Source organism: Myotis myotis, unplaced genomic scaffold, assembly GCF_014108235.1.
Source record: "Myotis myotis isolate mMyoMyo1 unplaced genomic scaffold, mMyoMyo1.p scaffold_m19_p_2, whole genome shotgun sequence".
NCBI classification, from domain to species: Eukaryota; Metazoa; Chordata; class Mammalia; order Chiroptera; family Vespertilionidae; genus Myotis; species Myotis myotis.
Genome location: NW_023416324.1, coordinates 207947571 through 207973267, shown reverse-complemented (window position 1 = coordinate 207973267; position 25697 = coordinate 207947571). Strand labels below are relative to the sequence as shown.

Here is a 25697-nt window from a genome sequence, read left to right as displayed (position 1 = left end):
AGAAAGCCTGTTCTGCAGGGGAGGGTCGCTACTTCCCAAGCTGACAGTGTTTCTCTCTCTAGGCCTACACGATCCAGGGACAGTACGCCATCCCGCACCCAGATGTGAGTTTTCACTTTGTTTGCCTTCCCTTCTCTTCTTGTTACCATTTACTACCTGCATGTTGCTGTGAACTGCTACAATATTAATATTAAGCAATAATATTAATAGCGTTCTCTCAGTGTTCCTGACCTCTGTCGTATCCAAATGGCCTTGAATAACCTTTAATGTCTTAGCACTAATTCTACTCATGTGGAGGACTTGGCCTGATGTCAAATTGTTTTAATTGTTGCTGCAGTCAGTGGGGGCTTTCCTCCACACACAAGGCGGGCGGTGACTGCAGGACTGCCTTGAACCTGGCGTCCGCCCCACCCCCTATGGGCAGGAGTAGCAGTGTCTTACAAGCATCTAAGAAGTGAGATGACGTGTTGTCAAACAAGTCTGAGATGTGTCAAAAAGGGTATTTGAACACCCAGTGAGGCTACACTCTCCCATTTCGAAGCCCTCGTTGAAACAGAGTCCACACGTGTATGAAGGCCAATGGTGACAGGCCTCAGTTTCATTCTAGAGTTAGTAACATCAGTGCTGGAGAACAGTGACAATCCTAATTCACTTCAGGAAGAAGCATCCTAAACTCCTGTGGCCTGGAGGCCAAGGGGGATACATGCAACTCTCAGGGCCAAGATATGGAGCAGCAATGGAGAGCAGAAGGGCTTTCTTCCTTGGGTTTAGCTATAGCAGATAAAGAGGAAAACACTAGCTGTGCCAGGAAAAATAGAGGATGGGGGGGGCGGGGTGTGGCATGGGGGAGGAAACAAGAAAGAGAGAAGAGGCTAAGGTCAGCAGTTGGTTTTGCAGCTTTTGGCAGGTGGAGCAAACCTGCAGCCTATTTTGAGGAGCCTTTTTCTTCTCTATACCGTCTTGCACATTTGCTGAACTTCAAATCCTCTGACTCTGTTCCTGACAGGGAGGGTCACCAGGCAGGCGAGCCTGCATGGGCTTTCTGCAAACCCTTACACTTTGAATTGTGCAGGTGAGGGAAGGTCATCTGAATAAGATGCAAAGGCAGGGCAGGAGAGGGTTTTTAAGTAACAGTAAGCATTGGAAATAGAGATCAATTCACCATCACTGAAGGAAATTTTCTATTGAGTAGAAAAGAAAGACTGATGGTTTTTCTCTTTTCAAAAAACACCTTATTAATCAGCACACATTGGAATTAAATGATAGGGGGTACGGTGAAGGGAAGTCCCTCCCCACTCATGACACCCCCGTGGCCATTTTTAAAGGTTCCTGGTTTTAACCCTGCGGTGAGGACGGTGTAACTCTAAATCAGTGGTGGGCACATTTGCCTGTCCCTACTGGGAAGCCATCTTCCTCCTGCCCAGATGTGCTGTTAGGGCCCCACTTGTTAACTAGAAGCTGGGCGGGGGGGCACAGCTCTCCATTGTCGGGAGGTTCGTGGGGCTCACTCCAGGCCCCACTCCTGCCTGCTTGAGACCACTGCTGCAGCTGTCCATGGCCACCTCAGCCTCCCCCTTGAGGACATGTGCTGATATCTGGCCCTGCCAGTGATATCCCCACCTACTGCATTCTCTGTTATGTGGGATGCTCTTCATCTTTCTATGAATTTATTTTAATCAGATCTCAATGGTGGGTCGAGGGTGAAGGTGTGAACCTTCTCAGTCTTCTCCAAAGAACCATGAGCAGCTTTAAAAAAAATTGTTGTCTCATACTCCGAGGCATTGCCTGTGAAAATCAGAGCAGGGATCTGTGAGACCCCAACAGCTAGTTGGAGCCGCCCTTAGCCCAGGAACCTTTCTGATGCTGGTGATGCCTGTCCTGCATTGTCTTTGCCCACAGCCCACGGGACTAAAGGAGGCAGATTTTAGCACCTAGGGGAGGGCTGGCTGGGATCCTTTGTGCAGGAGTGCCAGGCAGGGAGAAGGGTTGTGTGTGGGCCCAGGTGGGGTCAGTGGCACTGCTATGGGCAGGTTCCACAGCCTCTAATACAGCGGTTCTCAACCTGTAGGTCGCAACCCCTTTGGCGGTCGAACGACCCTTTCACAGGGGTCGCCTAAGACCATCCTGCATATCAGGTATTTATATTACGATTCATAACAGTAGCAACATTACAGTTATGAAGTAGCAATGACAATAATTTTATAGTTGGGTCACAACATGAGGAACTGTATTTAAAGGGCCAGAAGGTTGAGAACCACTGCTCTAATGGAATGCTCCCAGTGGAGGGGTCGGGATATCAGAATGGAACCAAGAAGCCTGGTTTCTAGGATGGCACATCCTTCATTTAACCCGGGACAAGGCAGCCTTGTGCCCTTAGAAATTCGAATGTGTGCAGCAGCAGGCATGAAGACCTGGCTCTTTGACCTTTTTACAGCTGGAAAACTCAACAGTGGTCTGGCCTTTAGAGAAAGGCACCAAGTCGATGCTCAGACCCACAAACCCACTGTGGTCTCACACTGCTGCCTCCTGGCTCAGGCTCTGAGCCGACAGAGAAGGGCTTCTGGTCTGAAATGTCCACTTGTGAGCATAGGCGCCTGTGTGAGGGTGAGAGATTTTGATTGATTTGGTTGATTGATTTTTATATCAATCACTTGTTTTGCTGTTCCCATGTGATTTTCTGATTTTCTCAGCTTCTCTTAAAAGTGGGGAGTTTGACAGGTGTTTTTTTTCCCAGATTAGTTTAAACTGTGTTTGGTTGAGATGTGGAATAGGTGGCTACTTATTGTGAAATGGCTTTCTGTGCGGAACATTCTGCTCTCTGAACCAGCAGTGGGATGGGGAGCAGCTATTGGGAGCAGACTAGGAGCTTTCATAAATGCTTTTCTTGCAGGCACAGAATGTTGAAGACTTGGACAATCACTTATAATCCATCCAAAACAAAAATAAAATTACTGTGATGGCTAGGAAGGCATTTTTAATCTGAGCTTAGTATTCAGTAGTAATCTTAAAAGCTTCATTTTTTAGAACCCAAATACAATAATTACAGGAAATACTAACTTATTTTATAATATAACTGAATGCACATTTAAATATTTCAACCACAGTGGCTGACACATACACTGTAGTCATCTTTTAGCATCTTAGTATCTTACCTGAATCGGACACAAACCTAGAGAAAATATGTTTCTTAGATCTGAATATTTCTTTATATAGAACTAAATTATACGTATTTTTTCTGTGCCCAATTTTAAAGAAGGCTTTCTTATTTACCCTTAAGAGTCATCAACACCTCCCACCTATCCTGCCACCAGTTTCTTTCCAGGTTTTCTCATCCTTTCACCAGAAGCCTTCTGGAAACTTATTGCTCTTATATATTCTGGAGAGGCACAGAGACTGCTGGGTGTCTGGAGGACTACAGCTGCTGACCACTGGAGTGCTAGGACAGCTGACCACTAGTCCCAGAAGCTGCCCACTCCCTTCCACATGACCTGCCTTTGGTGTCAGGCAACGAGGACCCCAGACATGGGAGCAGATGCAAAGAGCTTGGAAGCCTGGACTGACAGTGCAGTGACTGCCCCATTCTGTCTCTCGTCTGATATTTTAGCACTTTAATATGATTATACCAGAAATTGTTTTCTTCTGAAAGAAATGAGTCAACTTCAAGCATACCCTCATGTACAATCTTTATTTCTAGTTTTCACAGTTTCCACATCACTCCCAGACTTAATATACCCTCATTTAAAGATGGTGCTGAATGCAAGCAACAACAAAACCAACATGTTAGTGCCAAAGCACTGGCCACCTCTGCTTTCTTACCTGAGCTTTCTTACTAACAGTGTGAAGTCAGGACTTCAAGCTGGTTTGAGTGGTCACTTGCCCAGAGCTGAAGAGCCAGTGAATGGAGGAGCAGGCTCACTCCTCACACCACTTGGTTTCAGCAGAGGATCTTAAGTAACTGGGGGTAATAAGGGCACCAATATCTGCCAGAAAGCTTGTCCTTTAGGGAGTCAATGTGTGGAAACCATAGCAACATGTGAGTTATAACAGAAGTAAAGAAAAAAGTGGAAGGATGCATGGTTCCATCTTCCCAGGGACTACGAGGCTGCACAGTTCACTGTGGACACACGAAGAGCAAATGTGGATTTCCTTCCCCCACTTTCTCAGTGTCTCTAGAGCCCTGTGGGAAGGTGGTGCTGAGGCTGCTCCTCAGATTTCATAGTGAAGAAAGAATGATCAGTACTGCTGCCCTCCATGGCCTCCAGCTGATGGCCATACATCAGTCTCTGTTCTTTCCAGGTTGAATAGCTCCAAGTGGTGGAGAGGTGCCCATGGCCCACCTGAGGTCAGTTCAGGGCTACTGCAGTCATTCTCATAAAATAGGAAGTCCTGGTTAAGTCAACATTGTTGGCTTGAGCTAAATCTTCCTTTCTCTTCACCCCTTCCTTGGGGTTAAGTCACACCTCTCCTACTGAGCCACTCAGTAGCAGGACTCTGGGCCGGCCTTTCCTCCCAGCCTGCTCCTTCTCAGAATCAAGACTCCTGGGTTACCTGTTTGCACATAAAAAGTCTGAAAACACCAATAACAAAGACTGAGAGGGAAGAACATATATTTCAGTTGGAGCCCCAGGAAGAGATAACAGAATGGAGGGAGGGAGGTTCTAAGAGATAAGCAGTAAAAAAAAAAAAAAAAAAAAAAAATCAGAGTTAATAAAAGGAACCAACCCTTGCATTCAGGAATTCCAACAAATTCCAAACAAGGTAAACACAACAAAAAATCCATCTTAGACAAATCAAAGCAAAACCACACCGCATCAAAGACCAAAAATAAAGCATCAAAGTGGTCAGAGACAAAAAGAATATTACAAAGAACAAGAGTGAGAGAATGAGTTGACTTCTCACTGACAACAGTGGGAGCCAGAAGGCGGTGGCTTAATAAAGGCAAGTTACTGCCTACCTAAATTCTGCCTCAAGAGCGTCTTCCAAGGACCTAAATATAGACATTTTCAGACAAACAGCTGTGACCAACAGTCTTTTCATGGATGCTTTCCAGAGAAGGGAAATGATAGAGAAGGAAGGCTAGAAAAACAAGGATGAGTGTGAGCAAAGACAATTACCATTTCTTTCATTAACAGCATACACCATAAAGAAAATACTGATTTTGACTACACTGAAATTTAAACATTGGGTAAATGAAAACACACTTTGTACAATCAGTATCAATGCTGTCTAATTTGTGGGATTAACAACAGAACAAAATTGACAGCATACATAAGACTAGGATGGATTGAGGGGAATTAAAACATGCTATAAATCACTCTATCATCAAGAAGCGGGTAAAGATTTTGATGTTAGGCTTTAAATATGCATGTTGATAACAGCTTCAAAATGACCACGAAAAGAAAAGAGTTCAATTATATAAACTCCATAAAGGAACAAAGAGGAAACTAGGTGAAGGGAAAATTTATTAATCATTACAGAAAAAGAAAAAGGATGAAAAAATAAAGAAGACAACCCTAGAAAATCAGGACAATTAGAAGTGCAACAAAAAAAAGATGGCAGAAATTAGTCTATATTTGTGGGTAATTGTGATCAAAGTAAAAGAGGTTTTTCAGTAAAATAAAAGTTGAATTTTTTTCAAGAGACACACCTAAAGAATAACCACTTTGGATAAATTGAAAGAATAGAAAAAGCTATTCTAGGAAAACACCAAAAGAAACCCAGTTTAAAAATATTAATATCAGTGTGGGGAGGGGTGAAAAAACAAGTCTTTAAGGCAATTCATTATTTAGTCATTACATATTGATAAAAGGTTCAGTTCACTAGAAGTTATAGCAATTTAAATTTATATGCACCTAAAACATAGCTTTAACATATATAAAGAAAAAAATGACAAACTATAAAGAGAATTTGCCAGTCATTGTAGTGGAATCTTGCATACCTGTCCCCACAGGCTGCCCCACAGTGGCCTTGACCAGCACCACTCCATAAAGGTCAAATAGTCAAGAATAAAGAAGATATTAACAGTACAGTAAGTAATACTGATATAATATTGATATAATTGATCTATATTGAACACTGCACCCAATATAGCTGTAGAATTCATGAAAACATTTACAAAATTTGATCACATTCTAGACCAGCCGTGGGCAAACTACGGCCCGCGGGCCGGATCCGGCCTGTTTGAAATGAATAAAACTAAAAAAAAAAAAAAAAAAAAAAAAAGACTGTACCCTTTTATGTAATGATGTTTACTTTGAATTTATATTAGTTCACATAAACACTCCATCCATGCTTTTGTTCCGGCCCTCCAGTCTAGTTTAAGAACCCATTGTGGCCCTCGAGTCAAAAAGTTTGCCCACCCCTGTTCTAGACCATAAAGAAGGCTCACCATCTCTCAAAAAATGGAATCATATAGATCGCAAAGCACTTAAGTTGAAATCAATAATTAAAAGATGACTTTAGAAAAACTTGTTTTTATGGAAAGTTAAATAAGACTAAAATAAATGGAGACATACCATGTTCATACTAAGTATCTTAATTATGTTGAGGTACAAAAATGCAGTACAATTGCAATCAAAATTCTGACTGGTTGTTTTAAATATTTATATGAAAGCACAAAGGCCAAGAATCACCAGTATATTCATGAAGAGGATGCATGATAGAAAGGTTTGTCCTAGTGATAGGAAGACCTACAATAGTGTGGTCCTAACTGAGACAGTGGGGTTTGGATGCAAGGAGAGACCATAGGCAAGTGGATCCGACCAGAGAGTCCGGATCTGACCCATGTGGGTGAGGGAGCTTGGTCTGTGACAGATGCCAGGATGGATTTTTACAACATAAACTAAAAACCACTCCTTATGTATGAAGTACTTCAACACAAGAGACAAACATAGCACTTTTAGAAAAAAATATAGTAGAATACCTTTCTGTATACAGGTCAGGGAAGGATTTCTTAAAACATAAACATGCTATAAAGAAAATATTAATTTAACTACACTAAATTTTAAAAATTATGTTTCTCTAAACACCATAAGGAGAGTGGAGAAGAGATCTTTTTAGCAGATATAACTAAAATAGGATTAGTATTTGAAATACATACAGAGTTCTTGTGAATCACCAAAATCAACCCAATAGAAAAATGGGCAAAAGACACAAGCAAGCATTTTACAGAAAGGAGACGTGAATACATATCCAGCTGCCAAGGTGGTGCATTTCCTGCTAAGAGAGGTAGTTGTACGGTGTGTTTTGTGATAAGTCATTGAGTTGTTTATTTATGGATACTTACATTTTAGTAATTGTATTTAGTATTTGTCTTCTGACACAGCGTTTAGGGGAAACATCAAGCCACAGAGAAAGATCTGTAATATGATAGTTCCACTGTTCCCTCCCTTCCTCTCCCCTCATTCTCCCCTCCTCCTCCCCTCTTCATGATTTATAGGCACTGGTGGGAACTGGAAGTCTGATTTTTTTTTATGACAGAAATATCTCTCAAAGTGGGAATTCCCTTTAGCACTTTGTCCTGCCCCCTCCTTTAAAAAAATGTAGAAATAAGTCCCAAAGAGATGAAATGCTTGACTAAGGGCAGAGCCTAGAGGAGAGATTCCAGCTGACATCTGTCCATCAGCCCCTCACCGGAGTGTTTATCTAGGCTCCATGGTGCTGGTTCAGCACTTTCTCAAGATGTCACTTTACACTCGTGGGTGAGTGGGGACGGGGATTTGTTTGCTGGTGTGGCCCTTGCTTCATAACAAGCAGCAAGTACATTATAGGGGGAATTGCTGAACTCGGCATGTCAGAGTCCTGGATGCAAGTGGAGCTGTGCCTGTAACACACACGGTGGCTCTGGAGCAGAGCCTGCTTGATGTGCCTCCAACTGCCAGGGAGGCAATGGAGAGACCTGGGGGCCCCCAAGAAGCCTGTGGACAGTGAGTGGGAAAACGCCTGGTAGTTTCCATGACTCTTTGCCCCAATTAACCTGGACAGCACTTCACAGCCTGCCATTTACATGTGTGGGTTCCCCCACCTTACAAATGGGAAGGGTGGCCCATGGACACCAGCTGGGCTTGTCTCCACAGAGCTGTCAGAGTTGTGGCCAACTCAGGCAGGTTCTCCTGCCTCCAGAGCCCCATTCTTCCCACTGACAGACCAGTGCACAGCTATGCACTCTTGGGGATGCAGGGACATAGGAGAGGGCCTGTCCTCATAGGAGCATGCCAGCCTGGCCATCAGGCACATGAGCAGGTGACAGGGGTAAAGTAGGAGAACAGGAGCAGAGAGCAGTCTGTCAGGGCTTTTTAGGCTCCTTGCTGGCCTCCTCCTCCCCTCCCACAAGGGAAGGACTGGAGCCCTCAAGGCCGCCGCTGTCCCTGTGCACTGTGTCTGCATGGAAATCCCAGTCCTGGTCAGAGCCAGCATGCCCGGTCCTTGACGACTGCCTGCCCTGAGCCAGACTGAGCTGGCCTTCGCTCTCCAACTTCACATTTGTTATCTCCAGAAATGGGGTTTTCTTAGCACCCTGGGAACTTGTAGTTACCTCCTTGTGAGGAAACCTTAGGCCTAGTGTGAACTCTCTTGTGTGGGTGGATTCAGAGCACAGCCCCCGCCAAATGTCCCTGTGACTCCGTGTGATTTGCTGTACACAGGACACAGCTGCACTGCCCCAGGTCCATCAAGTGGGAGTGGGGTTTGCGGGATCACGCCGGTGCAGTTAAGTCCCCAGGAGGCTGAGAGAGGCCGAGAGTGGCCTTGTGCACTCCTTAGCCCTAACACCCCAGGACGCCTTTGGGTGCTTACTGTCTTCCTACAAGGTACTTTCTTGTCCCTGGAAAAAGGAGCCTTTGCTAGGCTGCCCAGCTGTGCAGCAGGCTCTCAGGCCCCTTTCCTGCAGGGTCCCTTGGCCTCTCAGCATCTTGCCTGAGGCACAGGGGGTGCAGCCAAGTCTCATCGCTTGTCCTGTGATAGTGTCCCGCAGGCATGCTCTCCTGCACCTTTCTTCGGGGCTTTGATGCCTATCCATTCAGTCACTCTGTGCGTAGTGAGGTCAGATCATGGGGCATATGTGCAAAGTAGCAGGTAACCATCCGACCCAGCCCCTGCTTGGCCTTGACCAGCACCACTCCATTGATGGTGAACTCTTAGAACTGAACCTGACCCCAGGTCACCAGGTCCCCTAATCATCTCTTCTCAGGACCAATAACTGTGCTTGGGGTGGCCTCATGGGGTCTGGAATGTGGCCAGTTGTCCCTGAGCAGGCCCACCCAAGTGCTGCAGGTCAGGGAGCACCCTACAAGACAGGGAGACACCTGAGAGGGGTACAAGGCTGCTTTCCAAATGCACTTAGGATGTCCAGGAGGGAGGGAGGAAATTGGACAGCTCCATAATGGTAATGCTGCAGGAGCAGCCTAGGAACACGGACCACCTGTACCCCAATGGCTCACACTGCCAAGGTTCGCCCTCAGAGGTGTGACCAGGAGGCCACATGCTAGTTGTGGCCCGGCTTCAGGCCGTAGCTGAGGACCACGTGCCTCCTCCCACCAGGACACTGACCTTTGGAAGCAGTAGGTGGCCAGGTTGACAGCCCAGCCCACCCTGTCCCCACAGGCTGCCCCATAGGGCTCAAGGACAAGGATGGGACAGGAGGCTCTGGGGTAGACACTGTCTGGGGACAGCGGTGATTCTCCATGCACTGGGAAGGGGCACTTGGCATTTATCTTAGTGCTAGCTAAACTGTTAGGAGAGCATCCCCGGCTCTAGGAGGCCAGCAGAAAACCCACTCATCCATGGCCCCAAGGTCTGATCTGTGTAGGTGCTGGGATGTCAGAAACCCAAGTGCACAGTCACTGCCTTCCTGAGACATTTTTGTGGAGCTGCAGGAGTCCATATCCTACAAGATGGGACAAATGTGGGCACCAGGTCAGATCTTCATGTCACCTGGGAACACCAGCTCTGCTCCCTGCGGGCCCCCACCTACTGGCCTCTGAGAGACTTTCAGAGGCTTCTGTTTTTGCCTTGTGATGAGGCCAGGGTCAGCTCTGGAAGCTGCACTTGGAGCATTCGGGCTGATCTTCCTGCTGGGAAAAGGCTGGGGGTTGAGGACATTTCCCAGAATGTGTTGGCCCACCCTCCAAGGCAGCTGCAGGCCTGGGCTCTATGTCCCAGTCAGGCTTGAGAGTGTCCAACCCCAACATCTCCAAAGTGGGGGAGGATGCCGCCACCACCTTTGGCTCTCAGGTGTGGCCAAGTCTCATCACGTTTACCTTTATCTTTTTTTATGTTTACTTTTCATTTAAAAAATGAGGCTCAGATAAAAACTAAAGAAACTGCATTTCAAAGCCCCTCCCCCCAAATTCTAGTGGCTGAGAGTGGGGGACAGGTAGCCGCCTGCTCAGACACAGTGGGTACAGGTGCAGGGAGGCCTCTGGGTACTCTCACCCACACGTCCACAGAACCTTCCAGCACTACATCCTATAATCTTAGAGTCAGGAGGTGGAGTATGAGGCAGGGTTGGCTATAGGCATGAATCATGGCTAGCCTACTGCAGGGCTGGGGCAGGGCAGGTTTGCAGAAGGGAGTGTCACATGGGTTCCCTACAGATGCATGTGAGCTCTGAGTGACAGCATGACTGCAAAGCTTTAAGAGGCCCAGCTGGTCCTGTTTGGTGGCTCTCAGACCTTCCCTGTGAAACCCAGGGGCCCAGTAGCCTCCGCATAGGTCTGGGGTCGCTCTTCCATCCAGGCCCATGTGATTGGAATAGTCTGGCTGGTTCAGGCCAGAGCTGCCAGGGAGCCAAGGAAAGGAAAGGATTCAATGCGCCTGCCTACAACAGTCCATTGGTTTTCCCAGGCCAAGTCCTTGAGTTCTGCTGCGTCTGCCATGTGTCCGCATGGCCTCTCTTTATATCTATTTGTAGAGTTCTGTTACTGCCTTTTTTAATTTGGTGTGACTTGTACTCGATGACAATAACCTTCTTAGCTCTCATGTCCCTCCTACCCCCAGCAGTTGACCAAGCTCCACCAGTTGGCCATGCAGCAAACCCCCTTTCCTCCCCTCGGACAGACCAACCCCGCTTTCCCCGGTACGTACCCAGCTGCCCTTTCTGACCGCCTCTTTTCTCACCTGGGCACTTTCTCTTTCTGAACTGTCTTTATTCAGGGCAGCAACAGAGCAGGTACAGTTCTAGTTGTGAATGCCAAGGATGTTAACACGTTGCAGTGTGCACGTTGCTGAGGGCCAGGCAGGAGACCTGTGTGTCCCCCAAGGTGGGTTAGTCACCTCACAGCTGGCCGTTTTGTGAAGGGCCATCTGCCCCCTCCAGGCCTATTCTGCACTGCCCACAGGCATTGCGGGGGGGCTCTTTCTGCTGATGCACCCAGCCAGCCAGCCCTGGAGCCTGTTCTCTCCAGGGAGCGGGGGCTCAAACAAGCATATAGGGATGCTCTTCTGCAGGCCAGTGCACGTCCCAGGACTGGCACCCATCCAGGGCAGCACTGCTCTGCCCCTGGGATAAGCCAGTCCCCAGCCCAGGGCACAGTGGTCCTCAGCTCCCCTCTGGGCACAGGGGCAGGGATGGGTTCCTTCCGATGACACACAGAGCATTGGCTTGGCAGCTGTGGCTGGTGAGAGCCCACCAAACATGCTGGTCTGCCACGCACCAGTCAGATTTTGAGCTTTCCTAGTTGAAGTGACCTTGCTTATCTCCTTGAGGGCAAAACATTAAAATCTGTTTCTTCTTTGCTCTCCAGGAGAAAAGCTGCCTTTACACTCCTCCGAAGAAGCTCAAAATCTGATGGGCCCGTCGTCAGGTAAAACAAAGCGCTCTAGTGGCCAGTGGAGGCCTGGGCACGACCCGGGGAGGAGGGGGGAGCCAGCGCCTCGGCAAAGGGAGGCCCGTGCCATGGAATCAGAGCCCATACCAGAGTCACACCCGCAGTTCCCAGCCTTTTCTGGGTCACTGCTGGGAGTGTTGTGGTGGGTCATGGGCTCCAGCGGTGCTCAGAGCATCGCTGCCTGTCATCCAAAGTCCCTGAACATGGCAGAGTCACCATCTCTGTTGTCATTTCTCCTCCTAGTGGGGACCTGCAGTGCAGACTTTACCGTGATATGTGCCTTCCCCAAAGGTATTTCCTAGGAGGCAGGAGCACACTCTCATGGATAAGAGCACTCTGGGCACCCCTTCTGATTCTAATTAAAACTGTGCTGGGACACTGCAGGGCAAGGCAGAGATTATACATCCCATTACCCAGTGCAAGGAGCAGTGCGGCCAGTGGAAGACTGTGGCCTGGCATAGTGGGTTTCCTATGATGAGGGGGCGCTGCCCGCTCTCCCATCCCCTTGAAGTCCTGGGTCAGAGCAGAAGAACGAGAGTCTAGCTCTAAAGGGAAGACTGAGGGGAAGAGCATTTCCAGCAGAGTTGGCTGCCACCCCAGTGGTGTGTTCTGGCCCCAGGGTGCAGCTGAGGCTGGAAGAATCCCCAAAACTTTCCCACAGTCTGCATCTAGGCCCAGCTGTGCCCATTGGGGCTCACGGGTGTCTTGAGGCTGAGACACTGGCCCTGATGCCCTATGCACTGGCAATGGGTTCCATCTCGGTGTAGCCTTTGTTCCATTTCGGTGTAGCCTTTATTTAAGTTAATGAGTAATTTAATGAGTGAAAATTAAAGCATTTATAGAATATTTTGATTATGGAAGTGAATATCAGCCCTTACAAAGTTAATATCTGGGTGATACATGTGTGTCTATGCAGCCCTTAGCAGTTTATAACGTGATTTCCTATAATTACCCAGCGAAGGGCTCTTGGAGATGACCTGGAAACCCCTAGGGCCTGGCTTGCCCAGGACACTCAGCCCCCACCTTCCCCCACAGCCCCTCCCCATGGCCTTCAGGCCTCAGGGATGGGGTTACTCACTCCTATCTGTGACAAGGCCTCTCCAAGGCCCCAGGTGACCTGAAGTTCAGGCACTGTCATGCACATAAGTACTTGCACACATGCACTCACATGCGTGTCCCCCATCACAGCAGGTTAAGCAAGGTGGTTGTGAGAGGCATTGGCTTGTTTGACAGGCTGATGTCAGCATTCTTTCCAAAGCAGGCTCGTGCTATGTTGGGGAAGCATTGTTCCTGTCCCAGAGTGGGGATGCTACTTCAGGAGGGGGACACTCATGCCTGGGCACAGAGCCCTGACACAGGAATACAAGTTTTAAATGATGTGTTCTCACATTATTAGTTGAATTTTACTTTCCTCTTGTAAACAAATCTGATACCTTCCTCCCTTCGATCAAAATATACCAAGTTAAACAAATATGACTCATGCCTTTATGTCCATCCCAAGCCAGGCTGTTAGCAGTTCCTGTGTAAGACTCAGGACTAACGAAATCTCTTAAATGCATTTTAAATGCCACGATGTATGGAATGTGTATAGATGGTTAAACAACCAAATAATCATAGTGAAAATACCCTTATTAAAAGAAGACAAACAACAGAAACTCTAGGTTTAGCTGCAAAAGAAAAATAACAGACAATGCAGGATGAATTGGTTCATGCAGCACCTGCCACCTGCGTGCCCATGCTCAGCGGGCCCCCAGGACAGTCCCACCCTCACAGGGTCACTCATGGCAGCGAAACAGATGGCCAAAGTGCATCTGATTTTGGGGACACAAGTGCCGTAGGGGAAGAAGCAGGAAGAGGGGTGTGGGCTGTGAGAAAGTGGGAGGTGAGAGTGGGCACAGGCCAGCCCCAGGTCCAGGGTTGGAGGGCATGGAGCGCATCCTGGAGGCACAGGGAAGATGCTGGAACCCTTGGTGGGTTTGGAGTCTTGAAGGCATCTGACCTTCGTTTTGTTGGGACCTCTCTGGGCCATATGGAGATTAGACTGAAAGGCATGAGCAGAGGAAGTGACCAATGTGGGATGGGAAGAGGGCTCAGGTTCCAGAATATTCTCAAGGTACATGAGTCTGGTCTGTGTAGTTAGCTGTGGATGGAGAGAAGCAGGGGAGCCAGGGGGCTTTAGGGTCTAGGCTGAGCTACAGGACCTGATATGCCAGGACCATGTGGGGAGAATAACAGGGTCTCAGCTGTGGACTTTAGGTTTGAAATGCCTCCTCAGAAGGAGATGGAAGGACTGGTTACAGGGAGCCAGTCTGCCTTGGGCCTTTGTCCCCACGGTTCCCCTACCACAGTCCCCCCATGTGTTTTGTTGTCAAACAAGAGTAGATCTTGTCCTGAACTCTGAAGAGCTGTCTTGATTTGGCAGGTCCTAAGCTGAAATTTGTCAAGATAAAGATTGAGGCTTGGTGACAAATTAGGCCTGTGTCTTCATCTCCAACATAGACACCCATGCAGTCTTCCAGTGGCCCAGCAGTCTATTTTAGAATCAGTGATACACAGGCTGGAAGAACTGCCCACTGGGCCTTGAAGCAGGCTGTGTAGCGGCCTTTGGGGAGTTTAGGGTCAGAGGGCAATGAGAGACAGCTGACACCAGTGGGGCTATTCAGTCAGGGAAAGGGAGGAGCAGAGTGGACAGAGAACCTATGGAAGATAGGGACCAGGTTGCAGGGTTTTCGCCCTGGTACCCTATGCAGCTCCCAAGACATGGCCATACCCCAAGAGCTGCTTAGCATGGAGTTTCCTGCATGTCTGTGAAGGACTTCGAGAGTTGTCCCTCCACATGATGTGCCCAAAATGAAAAAGTGAAACATCATTCTGCTGGATTTTGTTTTCCTTGTTTTGAGAGAAGCTGGGACTCAGGAATTGCATTGCAGTTGAGCAAAGAGCTCACAGAGCCCTTGACCTCCAGCTGCACTAACCTTAGCCCTTGGGCCAGCCCCTGGCCCTGCCTGGGCCTAGCATGGACTGGACACTGGGGTGTGATGTGAGCAGCCTTCTGCCAGCCTAACCGTGTACCCTTGGTGTGCCCAGGTCTGGATGCCAGCCCCCCGGCCAGCACTCATGAGCTCACCATTCCCAATGATGTGAGTATGCCCGAGCCCCCTGGACCTCACCTTATAACCTGCCCATCCCTTCTCATGTTAAGCAGTTTAATGTCCATAAAAGCCCCTAAGGTACTAGATAAGAAAAGAACAAATAGGGCGCTTCAGAGTTTACTTAGAATTTAGATGCCAGAGCTGGCAGGGAAGCTGAGGCCCCAATGACCCCATGTAAAGGCACTGCCCTGCTTCAGGGTTGGCCCTTGAAGAATGGTGGCCCAAGGATGCTCTGGAGTGGCCCTGCCGCATGCTCCCTGGGACTCTGGAGGGTTTGGGGTTCTCTGTGAGTCTGCAGGGTATGGGGATGTCACAGGTTTGTCTGGATTCCTGGATCTGGCATCCACCTGCCTGGACTCTGAGGAGATGGCCTTTCAAGCTCCCGTCACACTCAGTCCTCCCACATCATCCTCTGAATCCTTGAATCATATAAGAATATTGACTTGGATCCCCAGCCTAGGATACTAGGGCGGATATGGGGCATGTATCCTGGAGGAGCAGCTGCCCTGAGCAACACGGAGAGGCTGCTATGTGGGGGACTTGGACTTTCTTGCCCTAGGACCATGGCCCTCAGTAACCTTCACTGCTTTGCCCCTCCCACCAGCCTGGCAGGAAATCCTGTCTCTTCCCTTCAGTAGATGACCCACAGGAAAGAGATGGGCAGGTGGACGGGAGGGCCCTCCAGAAGAGACCGCTCTCGTCAGGGACCCTGTGCAGCTGCAGGCCAAACTTCTGCACAGAGTGATGGGGCTCTGTGTTCTCATGCAGAGCCAGTTTCTGCTTTCAAGGACTCCAGACATGTCCTCCCACTGTGGCTGGTCCTCGAGCAGCAACTCTGGGCAGGCTGCCAAGTCTTTTCACCCACATGATACGTGCAAGTCGCCACTCTGCTGTGGGCTCCCCCCTTTGTAGCCTTTCCTTAAACCACCTTTTCACCAACACCAGATATCCTGATCTGATTTGAGCCTTTATTTTAAAACTGAAATGAATCTAACAAGCAAGGAGATACACTTGTTTGGAAAGCTGACGTGCCTGTTTCCTGGGTCCCCTCCCAGTGCATGGCTGCCATCCTCCTGCTGGGGAAGCTCCTTAGAAGGAGGGTGCTTTCTGGGCCCTGTGTGCCCTGCAGAACCTACTCCTTGACCCTTCCTGGCAAAGGATCTCATGCAGGGGATGTGTGGCCCCATGGCCTCCTGCCACCCTGGAGAGAAAAGAGCAAGTAGAATGTATATCTGTTGGGACACTTGCCTATCATCTTGTCAATCTCCGTCTCTTGGTCAAAATTAGATCAGACAAAGGAAAATTGTACCGACACCTACATGTCACCATGACTTACCTGCAAAAAGGAACTCTGGACAGTGCAATAAATGTGATGACCTAAATGATGCACAGGGTCCACAACATGGCCAGCCTGCCCTTGTGGCCGTGGGGCCCCAGGCTGGTCAGGGCCAAGAGCCCTGCAAGGAGCTGCCCCCAGTAGCTGGCAGCCTTGGACTCCATCTCTGATGATCACCGCTGTGCCCTCACTGCCTATTGCACAGCTTGCCTTGCTCTTGTCACTGTGCCTGTGGGGACCCCATGCTTGGGCCCCTTCTGCTGAGACAGGGAACCTAAGGGCTCACACAGGCAGCTGCAAGAACTGTGCAAGGGTAGATGTGCTCCCGTGGTTCCTGTGGGGTTTGACTTGGAAATCTGGTTAGGAGGGGGCTGCATTATTTGAGAGTACCTCTGTAATCTTTCTTTAAATGTCCAATGGAGGCATGAAAGACTTAGACGAGAGCTGGTCTCTGGACTGAATGTCCAGGGGGCCTGGAGAGCCAGAGAGGCCATGTGAAGGGCAGTCCAGGGCAGAGCAGATGTGGGCCTTGCGCTCCTGTCCAGATTAGCGCTCTTGTCACATCCCCCTGTAGCTACTTAAAGGAGCCTTATGCTTAGCCGGCGTCAGTGTTGGGGGCTGCGCTGACAGCTGTGGTTTCTCATTGGCACTCAGACTGCATGGTTTTATCTGGAAGAGAGATATTCCATGTCAGGGATGGGGAGCAGCTCAGGGGGTGTGAAGTCTCAGGGAGGGGAGATTCCCTGAGGGCAGGGAAGAAGAGAGGTGTGGGTGTGGATGTTTCCAGTAAGAAAAACGGGAAGACAAACATGTTTAAGAGAATGTAGGGAGGGCACACAGAGGAAATCTACCTCAGATGGCTTTTGCTGGAGCAGAAACAGGCAGGCCGGGCAGGTCTGGGCAGGGCCACTCACACTGAAGTGCAAAGGAAGTGGACTTCCACACATTCCGTTTCTATTGGCCGAGGAAGGTGTGAGGACAGCGGGAGGACATACCAAGTCAGGGCGGGAAGCTCAGGCGGGCCCTCCTGAGTGCCGTGCCGGCATCAGCATATTCGGGGAACTCAGCTGGCCCCACATTCTTCCTCCAGTGCTGCTGCCCCCACACCTGCCCCGGAGGGCTTGCCAGTCAGCTGCCTTGACTGGCCCTGGTCAGAAAGGAGCCCTCAAGATTTCTCTGCCAGCGGGAGGGTGCCAGGGAAGAGCGAGTCAAGGATTTCAGGCTGGTATCTGTGGAAGTCACTCTCCCTGACCTCAGGGCCATGCACAAAGGAGTAAGGTGTGCAGCTGGTGAGATGTGGGCAGAGCCTGGGCGGTAGGTGGGCCCAGGAGTGTGTGGGCAGAGCCTGGAGAGATGTGAGTGGAGTTGGGGGAACTTCGGCAGGAGGTGGAGGAAGCTGAACAGCTTGGGGAAGTTTGTCTGGACAGTTGGAGAGACTGTGTTAAGGTCTAGTGAGGCAGCTGGTCTAACCTAGGAGAGGAACAGAGATGGCCTTGCAGATGAGCAGAACTGAGATGCTGGAAGTCACGTCAGGGACAAGAGCTACTTGAGGTGCACCTGTGTCCCCAGTGAGCTGTTGTCATCTCGCAGGTTCAGAGTCACTTCACTCATTTGGAAATGGATTTCCTCCAGCCCTGCACCTGCTGCTGCTGACACAAGAACAGGAAGTGCTGACACCACTGTCCAGGCTGCTACATGAGAGGTGGATAGGAAACCAACTGCCTAGGCCCCACTTGTCTGGTCTCTTCTTTCTCTGCTCATGCTCAGAGCTCTCATCGGCGGCCCCTATGTGAATGAAGGGACTCAGTTCTGTCCATGGACTTGAACTGCCATGCACAGCAGGGACCTCAGGCTGCAATCTGGCCCCACGTGTGGCTGTCCTGGGTCCTGAGAAGGCCCTGGCTCTTGTCCCTCTGGCTGTTTCATTCCCAAGTACTGTCTACTCCTTCAGAGGCCACTGCATCCATCCTTATATAGAGATTACCGGATGGAAAGGAAAGGGAACACTTGACATGTCCTCAGAATTTCACCCAAGTTTATCAAAAGAGGTTTCAGGCAGCAGCGAGCTTTACTCCAGCTTCAAACAAACATCCCACTACCCTGAGAACCCAGCCCAGAAGGTACCAGCATGGCCTTAGCCTTGGTGCTGGCACTGGACCTCTGGGCTCCCAAAGGACATTGGGCAAGTGGCAACCACATGACTCTCTGTTCTCCTGATTTGTCAGGATGGCTCACAAATAGGGCACCAAGCAGAACCCTGGTGCCCACAGCTCCCATCCCTCCCACAGGAAGACAGTGCCTCTTCCTCCTGGAAGCAAGGAGCTTGTGGTGTGGGGTGGAGATCAAGGCTGGGCCATCCTCACAAGCTTCCCCCAGGGCTCTGCACACTCTGCTCAGGGCTGCCATGGGCTCTTCTCTAAGAAATTCCTCCGTCCTTTTTTCTAGCTAATAGGCTGTATAATTGGACGCCAAGGGACCAAAATCAATGAAATTCGACAGATGTCTGGAGCTCAGATCAAAATTGCCAATGCCACAGAAGGGTCATCAGAGCGCCAGATCACCATCACAGGGACCCCAGCCAACATCAGCCTTGCCCAGTACCTCATCAATGCCAGGTGAGTGCTGCTCAGTGGCTAGGACACTCAGAGACTGGCTAGTCCTGGGTATGGAATGTGCCTCCTTCAGGGCTTCTCTTCCCTGCCTGGGCCTAGGTATGGAAGATGCTGGAGTCTCCACATACACACGAGGCCTTTCTCACTTGGCCTTTCACCCTGAAGGATCTTCAGTGAGGGGCTAGGTGGTTAGAGGCGAGAGTATTTTCAGGAAGGCAGTGACTATGCCACCCAGGGCCTGAGGTCAGCCACACACCCAGGTTATTTGAAATTCAGCATAAAGGGTGTGTAGTTTCAGAGAAATGTTACTACTAAATCATTCTGCTCTCACATGTCATGTGATTGTAAAGACCTCCTAACCCAGACACTTGCAGAGAAGTGCATAAGGGAACTCTGAGAGGGTTCAAGGTTACACGCGGTAGGAGGTGAGATCCTGCGACCTGGCCAGGGCACATGGTGAGGAGGCCCAGAGCAGTGACAACTCTCCTGGCCACGCCTGGGCCACTCACCTGGCCTCCCTACCTAGGGCACATTGGAGAACACAGTGTGACCACACCCAGGGAGATAGGACCTCTCCACCTTGGTCCAGACCCTCTTCCCTACTCCACAATGTTGAAAGGGCTCAAGGGATGTGCAGGGGGACAGGGAGGCAGCCCCTGTGGGCAGTGTGACTCCAGTGCCCCTCACTGAGTAGTTGCTGTGGAAATGGTTGTGGCGGCCTAAGATTGTCCAGGTGGTTCTCATCATGCCCCTGACGTGATGACAAGCACAGGGGCCCCTGGTGGGTCCTTCTCCCTCTGCTGGGCTTTGGTCTCCAGCTCAAGGCCACTGAGCAGCGACCTGAGACTGTCTGTCCCAACAAGGAGGGAAATAGATGCCAAGGCTGTGAGGATGCCACAGGGCAATACATTTCCTGTCTGACCTCATTTTGTGAGAATGCTGTAACCTGTCTCCCTGTGCCTCTCTCTCTTCTAGGCTGACGTCTGAGGTCACTGGGATGGGCGCACTCTAATCCTGCCCAGCATCTTCCACACCATGAACCCTGGCGTCCACCTGGCTCGCACGCTCTGTACAGACAGCCCACCCTGTGTCACAAATACAAATAGAGGTTTTCTTTACTAACAAAATGGTCTATAGCGGTACACATGCCAACAAAGCAAGTCTATATCTATAGCTGTCTGTGAGCTCCAGGCCTGTCCCTGACTCTGTGCATTCAGTAACTTCTGCTCCAGTCTTCTCACTCGTCCGCATGCAGCGCTTATTATGTTCAGTGTTCAGTGCTTGGGGGGCATTCCCATCTGTGACATTTTAGAAATATTGCTCCTTAGTGTCAGTGTAACTGTTTTAAGAGTTGATTTAACATTTTGACAGCATTTCTTATTAGCTGTCCTCTCCTCATTCATCTAGACCTGTGGCTGCCCCTCTCTCACCTGGCCCCACCTGCTGACTTTGTTTCCCCTCATACCCTTGCTTGTCTTGGTCCACATGTCCATGCAGGTCTTGTGCAGGTCTCATGCTGTACCCTTTCCCTTGTCCTGAGGGAAGGAAAAGCAGGTGCCGGAACCTGACCTGAGAAGTGGGATGAAGGAGGTGCTAGGCTCTGAGTTCACAGAGATGTTATGTGTGGGGAGGCCACACATGGGCCTTGGGCAGCTTCCAGGGTGGCTGGAGGATTCAAACTGGCCAGGAAGCACCTCTGCACCATGTCGGAGTTCAATAAATGTCGTGGGCTGCCCCCACTGGCTCTGGCTCCTGTCTGTGCCCCTCACTCAGACCCCTCCACCCCTTGTGCACACGCGCCTGGTCACACACTCATCAGACCTGGCTCCGCGGCCACCTGCTGTCTAGAGAAGCTAATTCATTCTCACACAAATTAATACTTTGTCCCCTCTCTCCCAACCCTTTCTTAAATGTTTGGCTTGCACAGGTCTTTCTAGTTTTACTTTTGCAAAACTACTTAAAATGACAATAATGAAAACTCCATTCTTGCCCTGGCTACAAAGTACAGTTTATAACTTGTGGAAACAGCCTCTCCCACTGCCTCCGTGGGCGTGGGAAGTCAGGCCACATATGTGACCCCAGCCACTTCCCAGCATGTGCATCTCACTTTTTCACAAAACTGTCTGCTTGCTCACTTGTGCTCACCTCAATGAGCCCATGGCCCCTTTGAGACGCTAAAGCCCTGGTTGGGACACAGGCCCCTGTAGAGGGAGACTCATGGGCAGGCAGAGACATCTCTCCCAGAATCCATCAAGCGTGCAGTGGCTGGGATGGTCTATCCCCACACCTGACTCTCAGCAGGAACTCCTTTTCTGTCTGCCCAAACTCCCACCAGACCTCAGGTGCTCACCTGTATGCCTAGGCCAGTGGTCAGCAAACTGCGGCTCGCGAGCCACATGCGGCTCTTTGGCCCCTTGAGTGTGGCTCTTCCACAAAATACCATGTGCGGGCACGCATGTACAGTGTGATTGAAACTTTGTGGCCCATGCACAGAAGTCGGTATTTTGTGGAAGAGCCACACTCAAGGGGCCAAAGAGCTGCATGTGCTTCGCGAGCTTCAGTTTGCTGACCACTGGCCTAGGCCACCGGGACACACTCCCATCACCACCTAGGAGTCGCCTGGTTGAGGTTGGGAGCACAGCATAGCAGCGCCTGGTCATTGCACACTGGACGGTTTAAGGCCATGCGGTTCACTCACCCACAGGACATATTGGCCACGTACCAGCCACCACTTGGGGCCTGAGAGGCGGCAGGGATGTGGTGGACACAGGTCTTCCTCTGAGCATCCTCATCAGCATGAGGGCAGCAGGTGGCCAGTAGACAAAGTAAGTGTCTTAGAAAGCAATAGAAGCCTGTGATGAGAAAGACCCAATGATGAGGAGGGCGTCAGAAGTGCAAGGTTAAATGTGTGGCAAGGTGGGCCCAAGAAGCTTCAGTCCAGTTGGGCCTGGACTGAGAATAGCAGGTGGAGGGGCGGCTGGAGCCAGGATTGGGCACCTGAGCTCTGGTGCAGGTAACACGATGACAGGGGGCACAGGCTCTGGAGGCTGCAGGCACTGCTGAAAGATGGGGCCAGGACTGGGAGAGTGGGTTCTGGGGGAATTTTGAAGGAAGGATCAACAGGATTCCTGACATAAGATGTGGGCTGTGAAAGAAAGGGCCTTGGTGGGCAGAAGGCTCTCAATCTAAGCTCTGGAGAGGCTCGGGAAGGTGGGGGAAGGTCTGGGACAGGTTGGGGTTGAGATATGCCAGTCCACCATGGAGATAGGAGCTCTGAGGTTGGCAGCAGGAGCAATTTGGGGAGGGCTGAGGGGGCTCCACGCAGTAAACCCAGTAGGAGTCAGAACAGGGGGCTGTGCCCAGATGGGATGACCCTGTGCCAGGCAGGCCACCTGCCTCACATGATGCCCAGCACCCTGAGGAGCTGGGCCCCCAGACCACAGTGAGGAGGTGTTGTCAGAGCAGGCTCATCCTTCAGAGTCTACAAATAAAACGGCTATGAATATTCCATTTCTTGTGGGCAGATATGTAGGAGTGAAATGGCTGGGTCATTTGATAGGAGTATGTTTAACTTTTTAAGAAACTTCTCACCTGTTTCCTACAGTGGTTGTACCATCCTCCTTTCCCCTCACATGTGGGAGTGCCCATTCTCCCATGCCCTCAGCAACATCTGCTAGCTCAGTCTCTAATTCTAGCCATCTCAGTAGCTATGAAATGGCATCTCCTTGTTTTAATTTGCATTTCCTGTGACTAATGATGTTGGCCATTTTCTCATGTGCTTATTTGCCATCTATATATTCTTTGTTGAAGTGTTTGTTCAAATCTTTTGCCAATTTTAAAATTTGGTTTCCTTATTGAGTGTTCTTTATATATTATGGATATGAGTCCTAAGGTACCTGTTTTGCAAATATTTTATTCCAGTCTGTAGCTTGTCTTTTCATTCTCTTAATGATGTCTTTTGAAGAACAGAAGTTTTTAATTATGATGAAGTCCCAATTATCAATTTGTTCTTTTATGGGTTGTGCTTTTAGTGTCATATTTTAAAAATCTTTGACTAACCCAAGATCACAAAGATTTTCTCATGTTTTCTTCTAGAAGTTTTGTCATTTTATTCCCCTTCTGAATTGCCTTTGCACCTTTATAAAAAAAATCATTTTTCCATATATGTGTGGGTTTATTTCAGAACTCTCTTTATCTGTGCTGTTGATCTGTTTGTCTGTCTTTATGCCAATACCACACTGTCTTAATCACTGTAGCTGTGTAAGTCTTGAAATCAGGCAACATTGTTTTTTTCAAAATTGTTTCGACTATTACTCTAGGTCTTTTTTGTATTTCCATCTAAATTTTAGAATCAGCTGGTACTTTCCCACAATAAAAGCCTGCTGGAGTTTGGGTTGAGAGGGTGTGGACCTATCGATGAATTCAATTATAATTGACAGCTTTAATGATACAAAGTCATTTGACACATGAATAAGTATATCTCTCCATTTATTTATATCTTAATTTCTTTCAGCAATGTTTGTAGTTTTCAGTCTACAGACTTACAAATATTGTGTCAGACTTATCCCGAAGTATTTCATATTTTCTATACTGTTCAAAATTTTTAACTTTAGTTTACAATTGTTCATTGTCAGTATATAGAAATACAATTGATTTGTGTATATTAATCTTGTGTCTTACAACTTGTGCAACTCACTATAATTGTGGATTTTCCTATTTTTGTTAGGTGTATAAATGTTTAGTGTTGTTATGTCCTCTACTGACTCCTTGATTATTATGAAGTAGCCTCCTTTGCCTCTACTAGTATTCTTTTCTCTGATATCCACTTTGATATTAACATGGCCACTGTAGATTTCCTTATATTAGTGTGAACATGGTATGTTTTTTTCACCCTTTTAATTTTAACCTAGTTGGTTTTTATATTTAAAATTGTCTTTTTAATCCAATCTGATAATTTCTTTCCATTGGAATATTTAGACCATTTACATTCAGTGTGATTGTTGATATATGTAAATTTAAATCTACTACATAGCTGTTTGTCCCATGTATTCTTTGTTACCTTTTTCTTCATTTTCTGACTTTTTTTCTGGACTCTCCTAGCATTTTTATGATTCCATTAGATCCTTTGTTGGTTTATTAGCTATAATTCTTTTTTTTCATTTTTTATTTAGGGTTTGTAAACTTCTCACAATCTACCTTCAAGTGATATACCACTTCACACATATATCTATAAGAACCTTAAAATAGTCTACTTTCCCCTCTCCCCTCCTAGCTTTTTATACTATTATCTTTTTTACTTATACATATGTCATAAACTCCACATTACATTGTTTTTATTTTTGTGTAAAAATTCATCTCATATTTTTAAAAGATTTACATACAAAATAATCTTATATATTTACCCATATAGTTACCATTTTTAGTGCTTTTCACTTCTTTATGTAAATCTAGATTTCTACCTAGTATTCTTTTCCTTCTGCCTGAAGAAAATCTTGGTCATTTCTTATAGTGCTGCCCTGCTGGTGAGGAATTCTTTCAGGAATATATGTGTGATATATTCTACTTAACTTTTGCTCTTGAAAGAATTTTTGCTGGGTTTAGAATTCTATTGTGACAGGTTTGGTTGGGTTTTGTTTTGTTTGTTTGTTTGTTCAACACTTTAAAGGTGTTGCTCCACTGTAAGTCTGCAGTTATCTCATCTTTGTTTTTCTGTGTAGAATGTGTCTTTTTTACTCGCTGCTTTTTAAAAAATTCTTTATTGTTGAAAGTATCACTTGTGGAATATAATGACCAAAATAAACTGATGAACAAAAATACATCCAGAGACATAGAATCATCTAGCAGACCATTTACTCACTGCTTTTAAGATCTTTCTCTTTATTGCAGGTTTTGTCGTTCAATTATGGTGTGCCTTAGTAATAATTTCTCATGTGTCTCGTGCTTGTGATTTCTTGAACTACTGGGACCTACATGGGTTGATAGTTTTCATCAAGTTGAGGATTTTTTCAGTGATTATTTCTTAAAACATGTTTTCTGCCCCTAACCCCATGCCTTTCTATGCTTTATGGTCTCCAATTGTACATATATCAGACCATTTAAAGTTGTCTCACACCTCACTGCTGTTCTTTTTTATTTTTGAATTTTTTTCTTTATTGATTAAGGTATTAAAAATGTGTCCTTGTTCCCCCATTGTCTCCCCACCCCCCAGTCCTGCCCTCACCCTCACCCCCTGTTGTCTGCATCCATCGCTTATGCTTATATGCATGCATGCAAGCCCTTTGGTTGATCTCTCCCCTTACCCTCACCCTCCCCTACCTTACCCCTGAGGTTTGAGCATCTGATCAATGTTTCTCTGTCTCTAGATCTGTTTTTGTTCATCGGTTTATGTTGTTCATTATAATCCACAAATGAGTGAGATCATGTGATATTTATCTTTTTCTGATTGACTTATTTCACTTAGCATAATGCTCTCCAGCTCCATCCATGCTGTTGCAAATGGTAGGAGTTCCTTCCTTTTTACAGCAACATTGTATTCTATTGTATAGTTGTGCCAAAGTTTTTTAATCCACTCATCTGCTGATGGGCACTTAGGCTGAGTCCAAATCTTAGCTATTATAAATTGTGCTGCTATGAACATAGGGGTGCATATATCCTTTCTGATTGCTATTTCTAGTTTCTTGGGATATATTCCTAAAAGTGGGATCACTGGGTCAAATGGAAGTTCCATTTTTAGTTTTGTGAGGAAACTCCATACTGTTCTCCACAGTGGCTG

General features: G+C 48.0%; 1 protein-coding gene across 13 annotated transcripts in view; it reads left to right on the top strand.

Annotated features, from left to right (window-relative positions):
• PCBP3 (poly(rC) binding protein 3) overlaps positions 1 to 21357 on the top strand; it is a 226805-nt gene extending 205448 nt beyond the window's left edge. For 5 of the 13 annotated variants that reach the window (XM_036351895.1, XM_036351905.1, XM_036351901.1 and 2 more), the window contains 6 exons: positions 63 to 104; positions 10996 to 11074; positions 11742 to 11801; positions 14913 to 14965; positions 18759 to 18928; positions 19901 to 21357. In XM_036351895.1, the coding sequence (XP_036207788.1) occupies positions 63 to 104; positions 10996 to 11074; positions 11742 to 11801; positions 14913 to 14965; positions 18759 to 18928; positions 19901 to 19937 (441 nt within the window). In that variant the 3' untranslated portion in view covers positions 19938 to 21357. Of the gene's footprint in view, positions 1 to 62; positions 105 to 10995; positions 11075 to 11741; positions 11802 to 14912; positions 14966 to 17903; positions 18016 to 18758; positions 18929 to 19900 lie in introns of those variants that run through there. The other 8 variants (XM_036351907.1, XM_036351902.1, XM_036351897.1 and 5 more) reach the window with 4 other exon arrangements.
• The last annotated feature ends 4340 nt before the right edge of the window (positions 21358 to 25697 follow it).